This window comes from Anolis sagrei, chromosome 4 (assembly GCF_037176765.1).
Source record: "Anolis sagrei isolate rAnoSag1 chromosome 4, rAnoSag1.mat, whole genome shotgun sequence".
Lineage (NCBI taxonomy): Eukaryota > Metazoa > Chordata > Lepidosauria > Squamata > Dactyloidae > Anolis > Anolis sagrei.
Genome location: NC_090024.1, coordinates 49,964,024 through 49,980,655, shown reverse-complemented (window position 1 = coordinate 49,980,655; position 16,632 = coordinate 49,964,024). Strand labels below are relative to the sequence as shown.

Here is a 16,632-nt window from a genome sequence, read left to right as displayed (position 1 = left end):
ATTTTATTAATTGTTGTGATCTTGCACTTTATGCCATTAGCACTTTAAACTACTTCTTTGTGCACTTAACCAACTATAGCACTTTAATTCGATTGATACAGCTAGTGTTGAATCAGGCCTCCATGACGCACTTTAGTTAACACCTTGGGTTAATTTAAGCCATCGCATTTATTTGTTGTTCTACTGTGTTGTGCTGAAATAAGTTTCCATCTGTATTTCAACAGCTTAACCCTGCCCTGACTGTGCTTAACAATTACTACTCATGCCACCATCTACTTCTTGGCATCTGTTAATTTGGTTGCTAATTGCATATGTGGGTAAGAGGAAATGGAATAGCACGAGGGAACTCGAATACAGCCTAACAGGACCAAAAACCACTTGGAAGGCAAAGCTATGGCAAACTGAAACTGTAACATGGCATGCAAACCGCAATGATCCTTGGTTTATTATTATACGTATCAAATGCGTCATGGAGGAGGGAGAGGCTTCCATTAACCGAGGAGCCCCCATAGAAGTCGTGGTGGGGAAGGGGAGATACGGGAAAAGGAGACCTTTAATTCGGCCTAGGGAACGTGGAACAACATTAGTAATCCCAAATCGGTCTCCTGATATGGTAAGTAGGTGTAACCAGGATGGCGGTCCCTCAGGATTGAAAGTGGTGCTGTTGAACGCCAGATCTGTCAATGGTAAAACAACTTTAATCCAGGATTTAATCCTGGATGAACGGGCAGATCTGGCGTGCATCACAGAGACCTGGCTGGACGAAGCTGGAGGTGTAAACTTGACCCAGCTTTGTCCACCCGGGTTCTCTGTGCAGCATCAACCGAGATCCGGAGGGCGGGGAGGCGGGGTTGCAGTAGTCTATAGAGATTCCATTTCTCTGACCAGGACCCCCATCCCGCAGTCAACAAATTTTGAATGCGTCCACCTGAGGGTGGGTGACCGGGACAGATTAGGGATTCTGCTAGTGTACCGTCCACCTCGCTGCACTACAGTCTCCCTACCTGAGCTAGCGGGGGTAGTCTCGGACCTGGCATTGGAGTCCCAACGGCTGCTTGTGCTGGGGGACTTCAACGTCCACGCCGAGGCTGCCCTAACGGGAGCGGCTCAGGACTTCATGTCTACCATGGCGACCATGGGTCTGTCCCAACAAGTATCTGGCCCCACCCACAGTGCTGGACATACATTGGACTTGGTTTTCTGCCAGGGATGGGAGGAAGGTGGCGGTGTTGAGGAGTTATCCATCTCTCCGTTGCCATGGACCGACCACCACCTGGTCAGCTTTAGACTTACTGCGCCCCCTAACCTCCGCAGAGGTGGAGGACCTATTAAATTGGTCCGCCCCAGGAGGCTTATGGATCCGGAAGGATTCCTGATGGCTCTTGGGGATTTCCCCGCCACCTCGGTTGGTGATCCTGCTGATGCCCTGGTCGCTCTCTGGAATGGGGAGATGACCAGGGCAATAGACACGATCGCTCCAGAACGTCCCCTCTCAAGTAGCCGAACTAAACCAGCTCCTTGGTTTACTGAGGAGCTGGCGGTGTTGAAGCGAAAGAAGAGGGAACTAGAGAGCGTGTGGCGTTCGGATCTGAGCGAGCCAAACCCAACACGGTTTGTGTCCTTTTTAAGGTCATATGCCGCAGCAATAAGAGCCGCAAAGAAAACTTTCTTTGCGGCCACTATTGCGTCTGCAAAGAACCGTCCGGCTGAACTGTTCCGAGTTGTCAGAGGCCTTTTAAAACCCACCATTCAGGATGGGTGCCCTGATGACGCGGCAGCTCTCTGTGAAGCTTTTGCTCGGTTCTTTACAGACAAAGTCGCTTTGATCCGCTCTGGACTGGACACCATATTAACGGCAGTCTCTGAGGATGTAACACGAGCATCTGCTTGTCCGATTTTGATGGATTCATTTCAATTGGTTCAAACCGAGGATGTGGACAAGGTGCTTGGAGGAATGAGAGCTACCACATGCATCCTAGACCCCTGCCCATCCTGGCTTCTAAAGGAGGCCAGAGGGGGATTGGCCGAGTGGGTTAAGGTGGTGGTTAATGCCTCCCTTCGGGAAGGCATTTTTCCAGCCAGCTTAAAGCAAGCTGTGATAAAACCGCTGTTGAAGAAACCACCACTGGACCCCACTCAATTGGTAAACTATCGGCCTGTTTCCAATCTTCCCTTTTTGGGCAAAGTCATGGAACGTGTGGTGGCCTCACAACTCCAGGCATTCTTGGTAGACACGGATTATCTAGACCCGGCACAGTCTGGCTTTAGGCCGGGACACGGTACCGAGACAGCCTTGGTCGCCTTAGTGGATGATCTCCGTCGGGAGCTCGACAGGGGGAGTGTGTCCCTGTTGGTGCTACTCGACCTCTCAGCGGCCTTCGATACCGTCGACCACGGTATCCTTCTGGGACGCCTCGCGGGAATGGGTCTCGGAGGTACTGCTCTGCAGTGGCTCCGGTCATTCCTCGAGGGTCGGTCTCAGAAGGTGTCACTGGGGGACTCCTGTTCTACCCCACAACCTTTGTTTTGTGGGGTTCCTCAGGGTTCAATACTGTCCCCCATGTTGTTTAACATCTACATGAAGCCGCTGGGCGAGATCATCCGGAGTTTTGGGGTGCGGTGTCATCTGTACGCAGATGATGTCCAGCTCTGTCACTCCTTCCCACCCGCTACTAAGGAGGCTGTTGAGGTCCTGAACCGGTGCTTGGCCGCTGTGACGGTCTGGATGGGGGCGAACAAATTGAAATTGAATCCAGACAAGACAGAGGTACTCCTGGTCAGTCGCAGGGCCGAACAGGGTATAGGGTTACAGCCTGTGTTAGACGGGGTCGCACTCCCCCTGAAGACACAGGTTCGCAGTTTGGGTGTGATCCTGGACTCATCGCTGAGCCTGGATCCCCAGGTTTCGGCGGTGACCAGGGGAGCATTCGCACAGTTAAGACTCGTGCGCCAACTGCGACCGTACCTTGGGAAGTCTGACTTGGCCACGGTAGTCCACGCTCTGGTTACATCCCGCCTTGACTACTGCAACGCTCTCTACGTGGGGTTGCCTTTGAAGACGGCCCGGAAGCTCCAATTAGTCCAACGGGCGGCAGCCATGGTATTAACAGGAGCAGGGCGCAGGGAGCATACAACTCCTCTGCTGTACCAGCTCCACTGGCTACCGATTAGCTACCGAGCCCAATTCAAAGTGCTGGCTTTGACCTTTAAAGCCCTAAACGGTTCTGGCCCTACATACCTATCCGAACGTATCTCGGCCTATCAGCCCACCAGGACCCTAAGATCTTCAGGAGAAGCCCTTCTCTCCATCCCGCCTGCTTCACAAGTGCGGCTTGCGGGAACGAGAGATAGGGCCTTTTCTGTGGTGGCCCCCCGGCTTTGGAATGCCCTCCCTACTGAAATAAGATCAGCCACCTCGCTAATGGCATTTCGGAAAAAACTGAAAACTTGGATGTTCGAGCAAGTTTTCAACTAATTCTGATGTGATGATGTTTTGATCATGGACTAGCAATCAAGGATAACGAATTGGATTACGACTTTAACTATGAGATGTTCCGGTCTGTATTGGTGGCCCAATACTATGTATGTATATGTATGTATTTTTATATTTTATTTTATATTTTTAAAGTGAATATTGTATTTTTAAATATGTTGTAAACCGCAATGAGTCGCCGCACAGGCTGAGATATTAGCGGTATACAAGTGTACTAAATAAATAAATACCATGTTTGATTAAGCTTTGCCATTAAATATTCCATTGCATATGTCAGTTGTGACATCTCAGTCCACCATTATATCACAATCATATTTATATGTATTCACAAACAGATATTGCGCATTTGACAAACACATTGAATTTATATTTGATTGTAACAGGTTATTCCATTGGTTTTGAAACTCTTTCCCCAAACTTACTGTATACTTTCTGCCATCTTCCTAATTCTATGTTCATGTTTTAATTTCCAGTAGTTACATACTAATATTTAAGCCAAATGTAATTCATTTTTCTAGTAATTTTAGGCATCATGTAATCCTTAACTACTTTGGTAATCATGATATTGATAGAAGCTTCTCAATGTAAATACTGTTGCAATTCAGATGTTAGTTCAATATGCTGTGGGACATCAAGATTAGATCTTCGAAGTAACACATTAGGGACATGGCTGTTGCTCGCCTTACTTTTCCCAACAGTGAAGAGCAAAAACTTGGATATTAAGAAATACAAGTATAATTCGATCCACAATTATTGGTTTTTCCCCCATTATACATTCTCACAACAGAAGCCCACCAGTACTATACAATTATATCATTATATTCTAAAACTCTGCAGTTGTTATTGAATTCTAAGATTTGCAATTCATAGTTGAGCATTTAGAATTCTTAGCCAGCTGCTTCTTGTGCCTATTCTGTTCACATGCCAATAATGTAAAGCTCTTTAGTAACTGAATTGGGCAGAATCTATTATGTCAATAGAAAGGCAATGCTTATGAAAGTCACTAGAAAAGTCTAAAACTTCTTTTAAAAGTGAAATTAGAACTTTGGGGGAAATAGCTGAATAAGACAGGAATATATCTGTCAGATATAGTCCAGGCAGTGGTTAAACTCGAGAGGAATACTAATAATATGAAGCTGTGTCTAGATCAGGGATCCTCAAACTTTTTAAATAGAGGGTCAGGTCACAGTCCCTCAAACTGTTGGAGGGCCGGATTATAATTTGGAAAAAAAATGAATTAATTCCTATGCACATTGCACATATCATATTTTTCATGCAAAAAACACTTAAAAACAATGCAGTAATTAAAATGAAGAACAATTTTAACAAATATAAACTTATTAGCATTTCAATGGGAAGTGTGGACCTACTTTTGGCTGATGAGATAGGATTGTTGTTGTTGTTATTGTTGTTTTTATTTATTTATTATTTATTTCGGTCATTTCTACCCCGCCCTTCTCATCCCCTAGGGGGGACTCAGGGCGGCTTACATCCGGCACAATTCAATGCCAACAGTTACAATAAAATGCAATCGCAATAACACACTAGATTAAAAACAGCAATTAATACAGTACAATACAATACAATACAATATCAACTTTGTTGTTGTATGCTTTCAAGTTGTTTCAGACTTACATTGACCCTGAGTGAGGGCTGGGTAAATGACCTTGGAGGGTTGTATCCAGCCCCCGGGCCTTAGTTTGGGAAACCCTGGTCTAGATAAATGGTTATAGGTAGGGCATGGATTAGTGCGCATTTCTGTGCCCTTAAATACTAGGTTTGTACATTGGGAGTTTTTATACTATCATCACTTCTGGATGTTGTAATGAGGTACACCCTTCACCAGCTTTAGCTGGCATGAAATTGTTGTAATCTACTTAAAGAGATTTTACACTGTCATTAAATAGGTTCAGGAGGATGACAATATTGTATTAAATAAATTGAGCCATACCTTTTCTAAAGGAATAGAAATAAGTGCCAGTCCTTTTACTCACTAGATTACCTAACTGGAAAGTGCTGATTCCTAGTGTCCAAAATGTGTTGACACAACTGTTAATGGAAACTCTGCCGTAGCCATAAAGTTTTTGGGAATAGTGGAGTGATATGGTGTTTGTTTGTTTGTTTGTTTGAGAATGCTTTCTTCTCCTTTCATAGAGAAGTGAAGATTTTAATCTTCCAGGAGGAAGCATACTGGTTCATGTCTGCATCTTATTTTATTTGTTGCAGCTAATATAATTGATATGGCTAGACACAGTATTCTATTTTAGCTTTTGCTGTATAAACAGAGACTTGTACAAAATAAGTAAAATGGGATCCCATTGATTATAAATGGAATGAACACAGATATCTCTATTCAACTTGAGGTTTTTTACATTAATATATACTAAATAATGTTTAATCATTTCTTACTAGAATGATTCCCAAGAACCAAGATGTACTGAAGATTACCAAGATGTTATCTACACCATGAGGAGCAACTTGAAAAACTGCAAGTCGCTTCTAGTGTGAGAGAATTGGCTGTCTGCAAGGATGTTGCCCAGGGGATACCCAGATGTTTTTGATGTTTTATCATCCTTGTGGGAGGCTTCTCTCATGTCCCTGCATGGAGAGCTGAAGCTGACAGAGGGAGCTCATCCGTGCTCTCCCCGGATTCAAACCTCTGACCTGTCAGTTATCAGTCCTGCCAGCACAAGTGTTTAACCCACTGCTCTACTGGGGGCTTCATGAGGATAAAGACATGAGAATCATGTCCATTTTTGATCATTTGTTATTCATCAAAAACACAGTAGGTGAGCATTCTCTTCCCTTACATTCACATATATTTTTAGAGGATGCTCTTGAGGAATGAGAGTCATTAATCAGTTTGGTAGATCAAGCATGGAAAGTTACTTTTTTAAGACTATAATGCTCAGAATCTGAAAACAGCAACTAAAAGGGAACTCTTTCAAACTCTGTAAATAATAGATTATGATGGATCAACTGTTGCAATAATGATTGCAATTCAAGAAAGCAGTTCCTGTGGTTGGTGTAAGGCCAAGAGCCTAATTACACACTGCATTTGACCAAGCAATATTTATTATAAAACGTTTTCTAATCCTAATCCTGACATGCAAAAGAATTGTGAGATAAAGTGCTTGTGATACACTGGTTCATCAGAGGACATTCAGGGGAAATATCATAAATGGGTGTATACGTTAGACCACACCTTGGTATTTTGTCCTTACACTTCATTTTAAAAAATGAGAATGCAATCCTAACTGGCCAAGATGGCTAAAGCCAGCTAGGCCGATTTCATGTGTGTTTTCCATGCATGTCCACTGGCTTCCATTCCACAATTTCTTGGGGTTTTTAGACCTATTTAAACATTCCTTTTTATGATGAAGGGTGACACATACTACACTTCTCTGTGCTACAATTTCCATCATCCATTAGGCTGGGGTATGGGGAATTTATGTAAAGAGCACTCCTATGCTTGTAGAAATTCTACAAGCAACTTGGAAAATGAGTACAGGCAATCCCCGAGTTACAAACATCCAACTTACATATGACTCCTAGTTACAAACATGGATGAGTCAACAGGAAGTGAGAGGAAATCTACCCCTAGGAAGAGAAATTCACTCCTGTAAGAGTTATCATGGGAAATGGGTATCTCCACTGAACCTTTATCATTAATCCTTGTTTCCACAACAACTCAAAATTTTCAAAATCCAATCGTCACAGAGACAGAAAGTGAGGGGAAATCTTCTGAGCAGTGGCAAAAACAGCAAAACAAATGTTACATGCTATCCAAAACACACAGATATATGGCTGGAGTTACACTTTAAAAGGTACCTGTTCCAACTTACATACAAATTCAGCTTAAGAACAAATCTACAGGACCTATCTTGATTGTAACCTGGGAACTACATTCATTCAAAATTGTGTTGAAAGCTTCTGCAGATAGGAGAGAAATACCTCTATATAAAATCATGGTCTATGGGAGAAGAAAAAATCAAGGGCTTGAATCTGGATTTTTTTTTTTTTTGTGATACATGTCTTATTATTGCTCATAAAAAGACATAAAGGCACCCAGAAAATTCTTTATAACAATTTGAGAAGAAAAAAAGTTCTAGTATATGCTTTTGTAGATTGTCCATTTCATCAGTTGCAACTTTGGACTATATCTATGAAAACATATTTCATAATTTCTTCTTCCTGGTTAGTCTCAAATGTGGTACTGGATTCTTTTATGCCTTTAGAGCAAAACAGACTAACACAAGTATTTCTTAAAATATTATAGCTGGAGGCCTTCCATTATTCCCATCGTGCATATATGTAGCACATATGTGCATATAGCAAGATACAACCAAGGGACATGAAACAGCACACTTTGATAAAGCTACAAGTTTGGTAGATAAAGGGAATGCTATGGATGTAGAATATCTTGATTTCAGTAAGGCCTTTGACAAAGTTCCCTGTGGTATTTTTGAAACTAGTAAAATGTGGGCTAGACAACACTACTATTAGGTGGATTTGTAATTGATTGATTAACCAAGACTAAAGGGTGCTCATCAATGGCTTCTCTTCATCCTGGAGATAAATAACCATTGAGGAGCCATGGTGTTCTGTCCTGGGCCCAGTGCTATTCAACATCTTTATATATCACTTGAATGATAGGATGGGGACATGCTTATCTAATTTGCAGATCACACCACATTTGATGGGGGAATAGCTAATACCACAGTACAGAATCGTGATTCAAATGGTAAAAAGTTTCGAAGCCAAACCCACTGAAGAGCTTAGGAAGTTGGATATGTTTAGTCGAAAGAAGAGAAGAGAAGGTTAAGGCCATGACAATTACGTTTAAACATTTGAAAGTATGCTATCTTGCAGCAAGCTTGTGCTCTGCTGTTTCAGAGTCTTGGACTGCATGCAGACTGTAGAATTAATGCAGTTTGGTACCACTTTAATTGTCATGGCTCAAGGCTATAGAATTCTGGGATTTGTAGTTTGACAAGGCACCAGCACTCTTTTGCAAAGAAGGCTAAAGATCTTGTAAAACTAAAACTCCCATAATTGAGCCATGTAGTTAAAGTGGTGTCAAACTGCATTAATTCTGCTGTGTAGATGCAGATTTGAACACAAGCAATAAACTCAAAGTGTAGAAAAAGGAATTCCACTTAAAAGTAGGAAGAACTTCCTGACAGTAAGCGTTGTTTGACAGTGGGATATGCAGCCTCAAAGTGTGGTAGTGTCTTTATGGAGATTTAAAAAAACAAACAAGTTTGGGTGGCCATTTGATGGGAGTGCTTTGATTGGATATTCTTGTATGGCATAGGTTGGACTGGATGGCCCTTGTGGTCTCTTCCAACTCTGATTCTATACTCATGAATAACTTCAAGGATAGTTCTGAGTAATAATATCTTAAATGATGAAAGGATGGTTTCTGCACAGTGTAAGAACATTCAATATAAGTCTGTATAGACAGAGTATAAAACTGGAGCTCTAATCTATGGTAGAGATTCAAAATATATGTAATATGCAGCTCTGCATAAATCAACTGCGGGGGGGGGGGGGGGTCCAGCAGAACTGAAAAGTTCCATTAAATTCAGTGATCATCATCACTTCTGTATAGATGCCCACAAAATTGTACAATAATGTTTCACCTGATTTCAAAAAGGAATGTATTGTCGAAGGCTTTCACAACCAGAATCACTGAAGTGTTGTGTGGTTTCTGGGCTATATGGCTGTGTTCTAGCAGCAAGAGAAAATGCTGTTAGAACATGGCCATACAGCCCAGAAACCACACAATACTTCAGAAAGTAATGCTTGCTAGTCTAATGTAAAAAAAAAATGGACAAAACACAAAACAACTAAAGCCTTTCTTACCATGCCATATTCTTCCAAAGATGTCCCAGAGATATGCCAGAATTATATAACATACGGCATCATATTTTCCCTTTAATTTAAGGGTCTTCTCGTAGATCAAAACCACAAAAGCAGAGAGATAGACATAGAAAAGGACCCAGAGAACACCTGCAACTGATGCCAGAAATAGCCACATGAACCCTAAGAGAAAATATTCCATCAGATGTGTTGTTCCCATCCATTCTTCAAATATGTGTGATATGTTTGCAGAGGAAGTCATAGATACCTCTCCAGTGTTACTGAATGTGCCTGTCTTTAGTCCCTGCAACCAAAAAGAAAATAACATTAGTTATACCATTAGCTTGGAAAACAAATCCATCTTTACATATATTCAAATGTCAGAGGTATAACAGAACTACTGTGGTGCTACAGAAGCCTGACTTGGCCACAGTGGTCCATGCCTTAGTTACATCCAGCCTGGTTCACTGCAATGCACTCTACGTGGGGCTGCCTTAGAAGACAGCCCAGAAACTGCAACTGGTGCAAAGGTCGGTGACCAGATTGCTATCTGGAGCTAATTATAGGAAGTGGATGATTCCCCTATTAAAACAGCTCCACTGGTTGCCAATATGTTTCTGGTCCCAGTTCAAAGTGCAGGTTCTTAAGCTCTAAACGGTTCGAGTCCTGCCTGCATTTTCCCCTATGAACTGGCACAGACCCTAAGACCCTCTTGCTCCTGCCAACATCACAAGCACAGTTGGTGGGGAAGAGAGAGAGGACCTTCTCGGTGGTGTCTTCTCGGCTCTGGAACTCCCTCCCTAGGGAGATTAGACTAGCACCCACTCGTCCATCTTCCGCCGGGACCTCACAACCTGGATGTTCCAATGCGCATTTGATAATGATTAGGCCCCTGTCTATGAATGCCCAGCCCAAACTGATCATTACAGTGAACTTGGCATTTTACCCCAGTCCTACCCTATAATCTGCTGTTTGCACAAGCCCACACCCAGCTCTCTCCAATTTCTGATCTTTCCCATCTTATCTCTGGCTCTGGTTATTGAGATTTGTTTAGATTCATTTTAATGGTTGCCTTTATATTCTGATGTTTTTAATTGTTTTAATCAGATTGTTATATATGTATTATATTTCTAAATGTGTTTTTAGTTTGTCAACCTTGTTGGGTTGGGTTTGTTCCCACTTGTAAGCCTCCCTGAGTCCCTTCGGGGAGATGGTGGCAGGAAATAAAAATAAAGATATTATTATTATTATTATTATTATTATTATTATTATTATTATTATTATATAGAGGTATCCTAAAATGTCAAAGTCATGCCTTTCACCATGCTTCCTATTTCTATCATGCACTTTTAATAATAATAACAATAATAAACTTTATTTGTATACCACCCTAGCTCCCCACAAGGACTCAGGGCAGTTTCCATCATGTAAGGCAAAACATTCAATTGCCAGAAAGACAATTACAATTGCCATACAGACAATTACAATTACAAATACAAATACAAAGACAATTACAATTGCCATACAGACAAATACAATTACAATTGCCATACAGACAATTACATCAAAATAAATACATTAGATAATATAACAAACCTAATTAAACTTAACAGACAAAGTAACAACAACCGAACATCATAAAATACAAACGATTCTGCTAAAACACATTAAAGATAATAATATTAAGAACCCATTTCATTGTAGCTCTTTTTTTTATCTGAGCAGGGTTATCTGGGGAAAAGATTGATAAAGTGGAAAGCATTTAAGATCTCAAACTGTGGAGAGGGGAGGTTTAATCTTTCCTTTCCCCATATGCAGTATCAAGGATAGGAGGAGACAGTCTCATAACTGTTGGGATATTTCTGTGTGTGTGTGTGTGTGTGTTTGAAGTAAGGGTAAAGTTGTGGTTGGGAATGGAGATGCATATTGGTTTGCTATCTCTGGTCCTATCTACTACTTCCTTTGCCATTGTCTTTGCCCACTAGCTCACTACCTATATCTGCATGCTGAACTCAGAAGCAAAACGCCTTCCCCTCATGTAGGAATCAGGCCCATAATTCCCATTTATGTTAGAAATGCAGTTTTATGTAACTTATATAAAGTTTTTCATTCAACTACAAGCAGCATTATTTTTTAAAAAAATGATGAGACAGGGTGGAAAACTTCTAACAGTGTTCACAGTTTAAAAAGACAACTTTCAGTGGCTGAGGGTTTGTATTGGCCATCCATGAGGTCACTCACTCCATTGCATCCATTTTAAAACAAACTTGCTGGAACACAAGATTTCAACCAGTCCACTTCACTTTTTAAAATATGATCTCTCCTAGTTTTTCAAATGGGGGTGCTATATGCATGTCTTGCTGGGGAAAGTGGAAGGCAAAAGGAAGAGGGGCCGACCAAGGGCAAGATGGATGGATGGCATCCTTGAAGTGACTGGACTGACCTTGAAGGAGCTGGGGGTGGTGACGGCCGACAGGGAGCTCTGGCGTGGGCTGGTCCATGAGGTCACAAAGAGTCGGAGACGACTGAACGAATGAACAACAACAATATGCATGTCACGGTTCATGATTTTCCCACCCTGTTATAGCCTACCATAAATACTCGAGTATAAGCCAAGTTTTTCAGTCCCTTTTTTAAGGCATTGAACCCCATTTCCCTTTGTGGTCACTTGCCTGCCATGCTGGTGCCCACTATGTAAATTCAAGTTCTTTTAAATTTCATAAACACGAGAACAAAGGAATGCTTGCAGAGACTTCTCATGGGAATTGCTTTCCAATTATGCTTCTATTTAGCCACCTGTGTGTCCATGGCTCCACTTATTTACAATTATTTTGGGATTTTAACATGTGTACATGTGCTGGAACAGTCCACACCAGTGTATAGCAATGAAATCACATGTTTTCCTTGTGTGCTGGAATATACAGTCATGTGAATGTGCACATTTTCCAGCTGAAATCAGAGTTTAAATGTCCTTCAGTTTCATTTAGTCAGCCACCCTCCTTTTATCCCAATTTCTTCCACATTTTAGGACCTGTGCAGAGGGGCCTTCAGTCAATATTTTTGAGCACAATTTCAGCATAAAAACCTTCAAAATTGTGTTCATTTGACTTCATTTGCAATATTGAGTATATGTTCAGCACGTATAGAAGCAGCTATAAGTTTCGGTCACATCTAGAAAACATTGTTTGCACACCTTTATTGAAACCATAGAATAAGTTTTTAGAATGAGTATTTCAGAATGTGCCTATTCTCTCACCTGGAATTTATTGCTAAAGAAATAGCATGCTCTAGGTATCCAAGATGTAATTCCAGTCTGATAACTGTCTGTAGTCTACAGGTGCTGATTGCTGTTCTTCCATAATTTACATCACCACTATTAGGACAGTACTTCCAATGTTTGATATAATGAGATAGTGTTATTGCAGCTTAATTCAGTATCGGTTTTGCAGGATTGAACTGGAATGAACTCCTACATTATCCCAACATTTTGGAGCAATGTTCCTAGAACTCCTTGGCAAGTATTACAGAAATGACATAAAACAGGGATAAAAATACATGTGGTGAATTGTTCCTCAGATCTGTGAAGACCAATACCTGAAGAACACTGAGAAGTCGAAGGGGTCACTTTTTGCATTAAATAAATCAGGTAGAATTATTGTCTTCTCATAAAGTGGTCATAAAATTTTAGATCACATAGTTGTTCATAGAATCTCACTGAATGTCATTAAATGTACACAAAAGGGAGCTACATGTAGAAGCAAGACTTCAACTGGCCGGCCGGCCTCCATCCCACCCAACAAATTTATAGCCTTTCCTTGTTTAGGTATCTACCCTGATTTATTTAGTGAATGATTCCCAAACCTAACCTGATAGAAAAGGATCAAGTGCTCGGGAGAAGGGGGATAAAGCCAATGCCTCTTAATCTCCTGCTATTCAAACAGATAATCTGTGGGTCACTGCCAGCTCATAAAATGTCAGTTCAAAGAAAGTTTCCAGAAATCTATGCAAATGTAAACAATTTTGACTGATATGATATACTATCAATCTCTTGCACAATGGGGGGAAAGTTGCTAGTCTGCCAGATCAGATAATTTCAGAATCTCTCTCATAACCTTTGGAACAACTGTTCATTGTACTTATGTTTCTAATTTCTACAGATGGAGGTGAAGGGGAAAGAAGAGGAAGACCAGCAGCCCTGTTTCAATGATTACTTGTGACTTCATCAGATGTGATGCTGCCGGGATAGAGTCTGCCGGAGCCTATCATATGACGCATGGCTACTTCTGGTGGGGCTCCATTGAGCTCCGTCCTGGCAGCAGGCCAGCAGCATGCTAAGAGGGAACCCTGAGAATATAGGTGACTACTCATATTCTCACTGAAGAAGCTGGGGACAGCACAGGAGGAAGCAAGGGACAGACAGAAAATGTCATGGGAGGGCAGCCCATGGCCAACCATGGTAAGGGGATGAAGCTGGACACTGCCCCCTGATTTTCCCCACTGTACCCCACTTGTCCTTTGGCTTCTGGACCTCCATGTGATGAGGTCCTTGGTGGGTGCAGGGATGTGGAAGAAACAGCTGATCTGGGTTGTAGGTTTTTTCGGTCTATATGGCCGTGTTCTAGAACAGCTGATCTGCAGAAATTCAGTGCTGCACCTGGGCACCATTTCGAATGCAGCATGAAATGGACACAACCTCGGTTTTATGGCCCTGAGAACCTAACACTAGAATGAACTAAGGAGATGTGGTTATGCATATCAATACCCGTTGAATGACCTGAATCCTATGTATTCTCACTAAGGTTAGATCCACTGAACCAATGGGATATCAGTGACTGACCATGTAATAATTACTTTAGGAGGTATACTTGGATGGGCACAAGTGACAGGATTAAGCAAAGCCTGCCCATTGCTTTTGCAGATCGTATGCAAAGCACAAGAGTGGAGAATTCCTGTAGAATCCTGTGGAATGCAGGTGAAATACTAGATAGATAGATAGATAGATAGATAGATAGATAGATAGATAGATAGATAGATAATAGAAGGCAGAGATATAGAGAGATATTCCTGAGTCAATATTTTAAGCAGATCAAGGGATCTGTCACACACTGTATTGGAATGGCAGCTCTATTTATTATTTAATATTCCGCCCTTCTCACCCTGCGGGGGGCTCAGGGCAGATCACAACATATGTACGACAAACATTCAATGCCGGGACATAAAACCATAAATATATACAAACATTAAAATCACTTATATTCACATTAAAAGTTGCTTAAAAACCATCTCAGGACACCATTTGCCTCATTGCACTGCCCCAAAGGCTTGGTCCCACAGCCAGGTCTTCACTATCCTTCTGAAGGAAAGGAGGGAGGAGACTGATATAATATTATCTGGAAGGGAGTTCCATAACCAGGGGGCAATCACTGAAAAGGCCTTGTCTCTCATTCCCACCAAACACGCCTGTGATGGTGGCGGGACCGAGAGTAGGCCTCCCCAGAAGATCTTAGTTTCCATCGTGAGCTACTGATTGTTTTCCCATCAATGAAACAAGGCATTCCACAAATGCAAGGCATCTACCCGACAGAAGTGACCTCATGTGATAAGTACTAGCCAAACACACTATTATGTTGTTACAATTTCTTAGAGAGCTGGCATGACATAGTGGTTTATGTTTTAGACTCTGAAAACCAGGATTTGATTCCCTGTTCCCCTATGAAAATCCACTGAGTGGCCCTAAGTCATCACCTTTCAGCTTCTTCTGAACTAATATTTCCAAGAGAATTCCAGGATACATCTACCTTAGGGTGGACATATATCAGAAACAACTTGAAGACACACAATATTAGCAGCAGAAGCAACCATCATTTTTAACACGAGAAACAACAAGCATTCTTCTATCTTTAACTTTGAAGTTTCCCACCTAAATGGCATGGCATATTCTGCCATTCTTCCAAAGGATCAACTTGAAAGAGAACAAATAATTCCTGTTCTATTTCTGTACATTTCCCCACACTGTTTTCCCTTCTCCCTTTAAGCCTTTGTGTGGCTTAATCACATTTTTTCAATAGTATTTCATTTCATGCATCTAAAAGTAATTTTAAAAATCGAACAAACAAAAATGGAATAGTATAATAGAATGATAAATTTGGTAGGAGTTCCATATGCTATCAAGTTCCAACTTCTCACTCAGTGTAGATTGCTGTGCAGCCTCTTTTTCAAGCCATCCAGAGATAGAAGCCCCACCATTTATTACTGTCGAATAATTCCTTCTAGTATTCTATTAAAATCTACTCTCTTGTAACTTAAAATTGTTAGACCTGGTCCTATCTTCTGGGGCAACAGAAATCAAACCTGCACCCTCCTATACATGAATGCCCTTTAGAGATTTAAAGTGGATCATCATGTAATGAACATGACCAACTTCTTCAACTGTTCCTCATATCTTTTGATCTCCACACTCATACTTCATGTTGCTGTTCCATGAACCTGTCCTGACGTGTCTGTATTGTTAAAATGAGACACCAAGAAATGTATACAGAACTCCAGCTGAGGCTTGGCTAATGCAGAATAAATAAAGGCTAAAATATTACTTGCAATGATTCCGTAAATCTGTTTTAATCTGCACAGTATTAACAGCATTCTGAATGACTATATAAAATAGAATACATAAACTACCCAGTTTCCATTTTAAAAAAGTCAAGTCTTATTGGGAGCAATTCCCACTAAATAGATACTGGATAGGATTTGTCCCTAAGGATTTCAGTGATCGAATCACAAGCTTCCAAAGGTATTTAGTATGCTTATTGCTTTTAATAATACTACCTTAAAAAGAAACAGGATTACAATCCTTCAAAACAAGAGTTTAAAAGCATTACCAGATATCAAAGCAGATAAGTCTTATGTCTCTTCTTTCTCACTGTCTTTCCAGCTGAATTTGTAGGGTTTTCCCCCCTTGGGGTTGCAGAGAAGGTGTCTGTCTGTGCTTCTTTTGCCTAGGTGTCCAATGATGCTGTGATTCTACTGACTGCAGACTGACAGCTAAATGCTGAAATAGGAGGTGTCTTTTCTAATTAATTCTCCAGTGTTACATTGCTACATTTACATGACCATACATATTTATATGTAATCCTACAATTAGCAATCTGTCATCTTCAAAAGACTTTGTGGAATGTGGCTACCTTCATTCCATTCAGATGCAAGTTCACAATATTTCAAGAATTCTGTGTTGGTGTTGTTTTAAATCCTGGACAACATGTACATGAAATATTGGGAAA

General features: G+C 41.2%; 1 protein-coding gene and 1 long non-coding RNA gene across 4 annotated transcripts in view; one reads left to right on the top strand and one right to left on the bottom strand.

Annotated features, from left to right (window-relative positions):
* LOC132774839 (uncharacterized) overlaps window positions 1-13,808 on the top strand; it is a 37,604-nt gene extending 23,796 nt beyond the window's left edge. For both annotated transcript variants that reach the window (XR_009631445.2, XR_009631446.2), the window contains 2 exons: window positions 5,906-6,282; window positions 13,516-13,808. This is a non-coding gene — a long non-coding RNA (uncharacterized lncRNA). The remainder of the gene's footprint in view (window positions 1-5,905; window positions 6,283-13,515) is intronic.
* The window catches only part of LOC132774837 (DGAT1/2-independent enzyme synthesizing storage lipids-like), a 30,248-nt gene extending 13,825 nt beyond the window's left edge, over window positions 1-16,423 (bottom strand). Inside the window, exons 1-2 of one of the 2 annotated variants that reach the window (XM_060775320.2) lie at window positions 16,234-16,423; window positions 9,362-9,662 (exon numbers count right to left, since the gene is read on the bottom strand). In XM_060775320.2, coding sequence (XP_060631303.2) covers window positions 9,362-9,620 — 259 coding nt within the window. In that variant the 5' untranslated portion in view covers window positions 9,621-9,662; window positions 16,234-16,423. Of the gene's footprint in view, window positions 1-9,361; window positions 9,663-12,614; window positions 12,723-16,233 lie in introns of those variants that run through there. The other variant, XM_067467423.1, reaches the window with a different exon arrangement.
* Window positions 16,424-16,632: the final 209 nt, after the last annotated feature.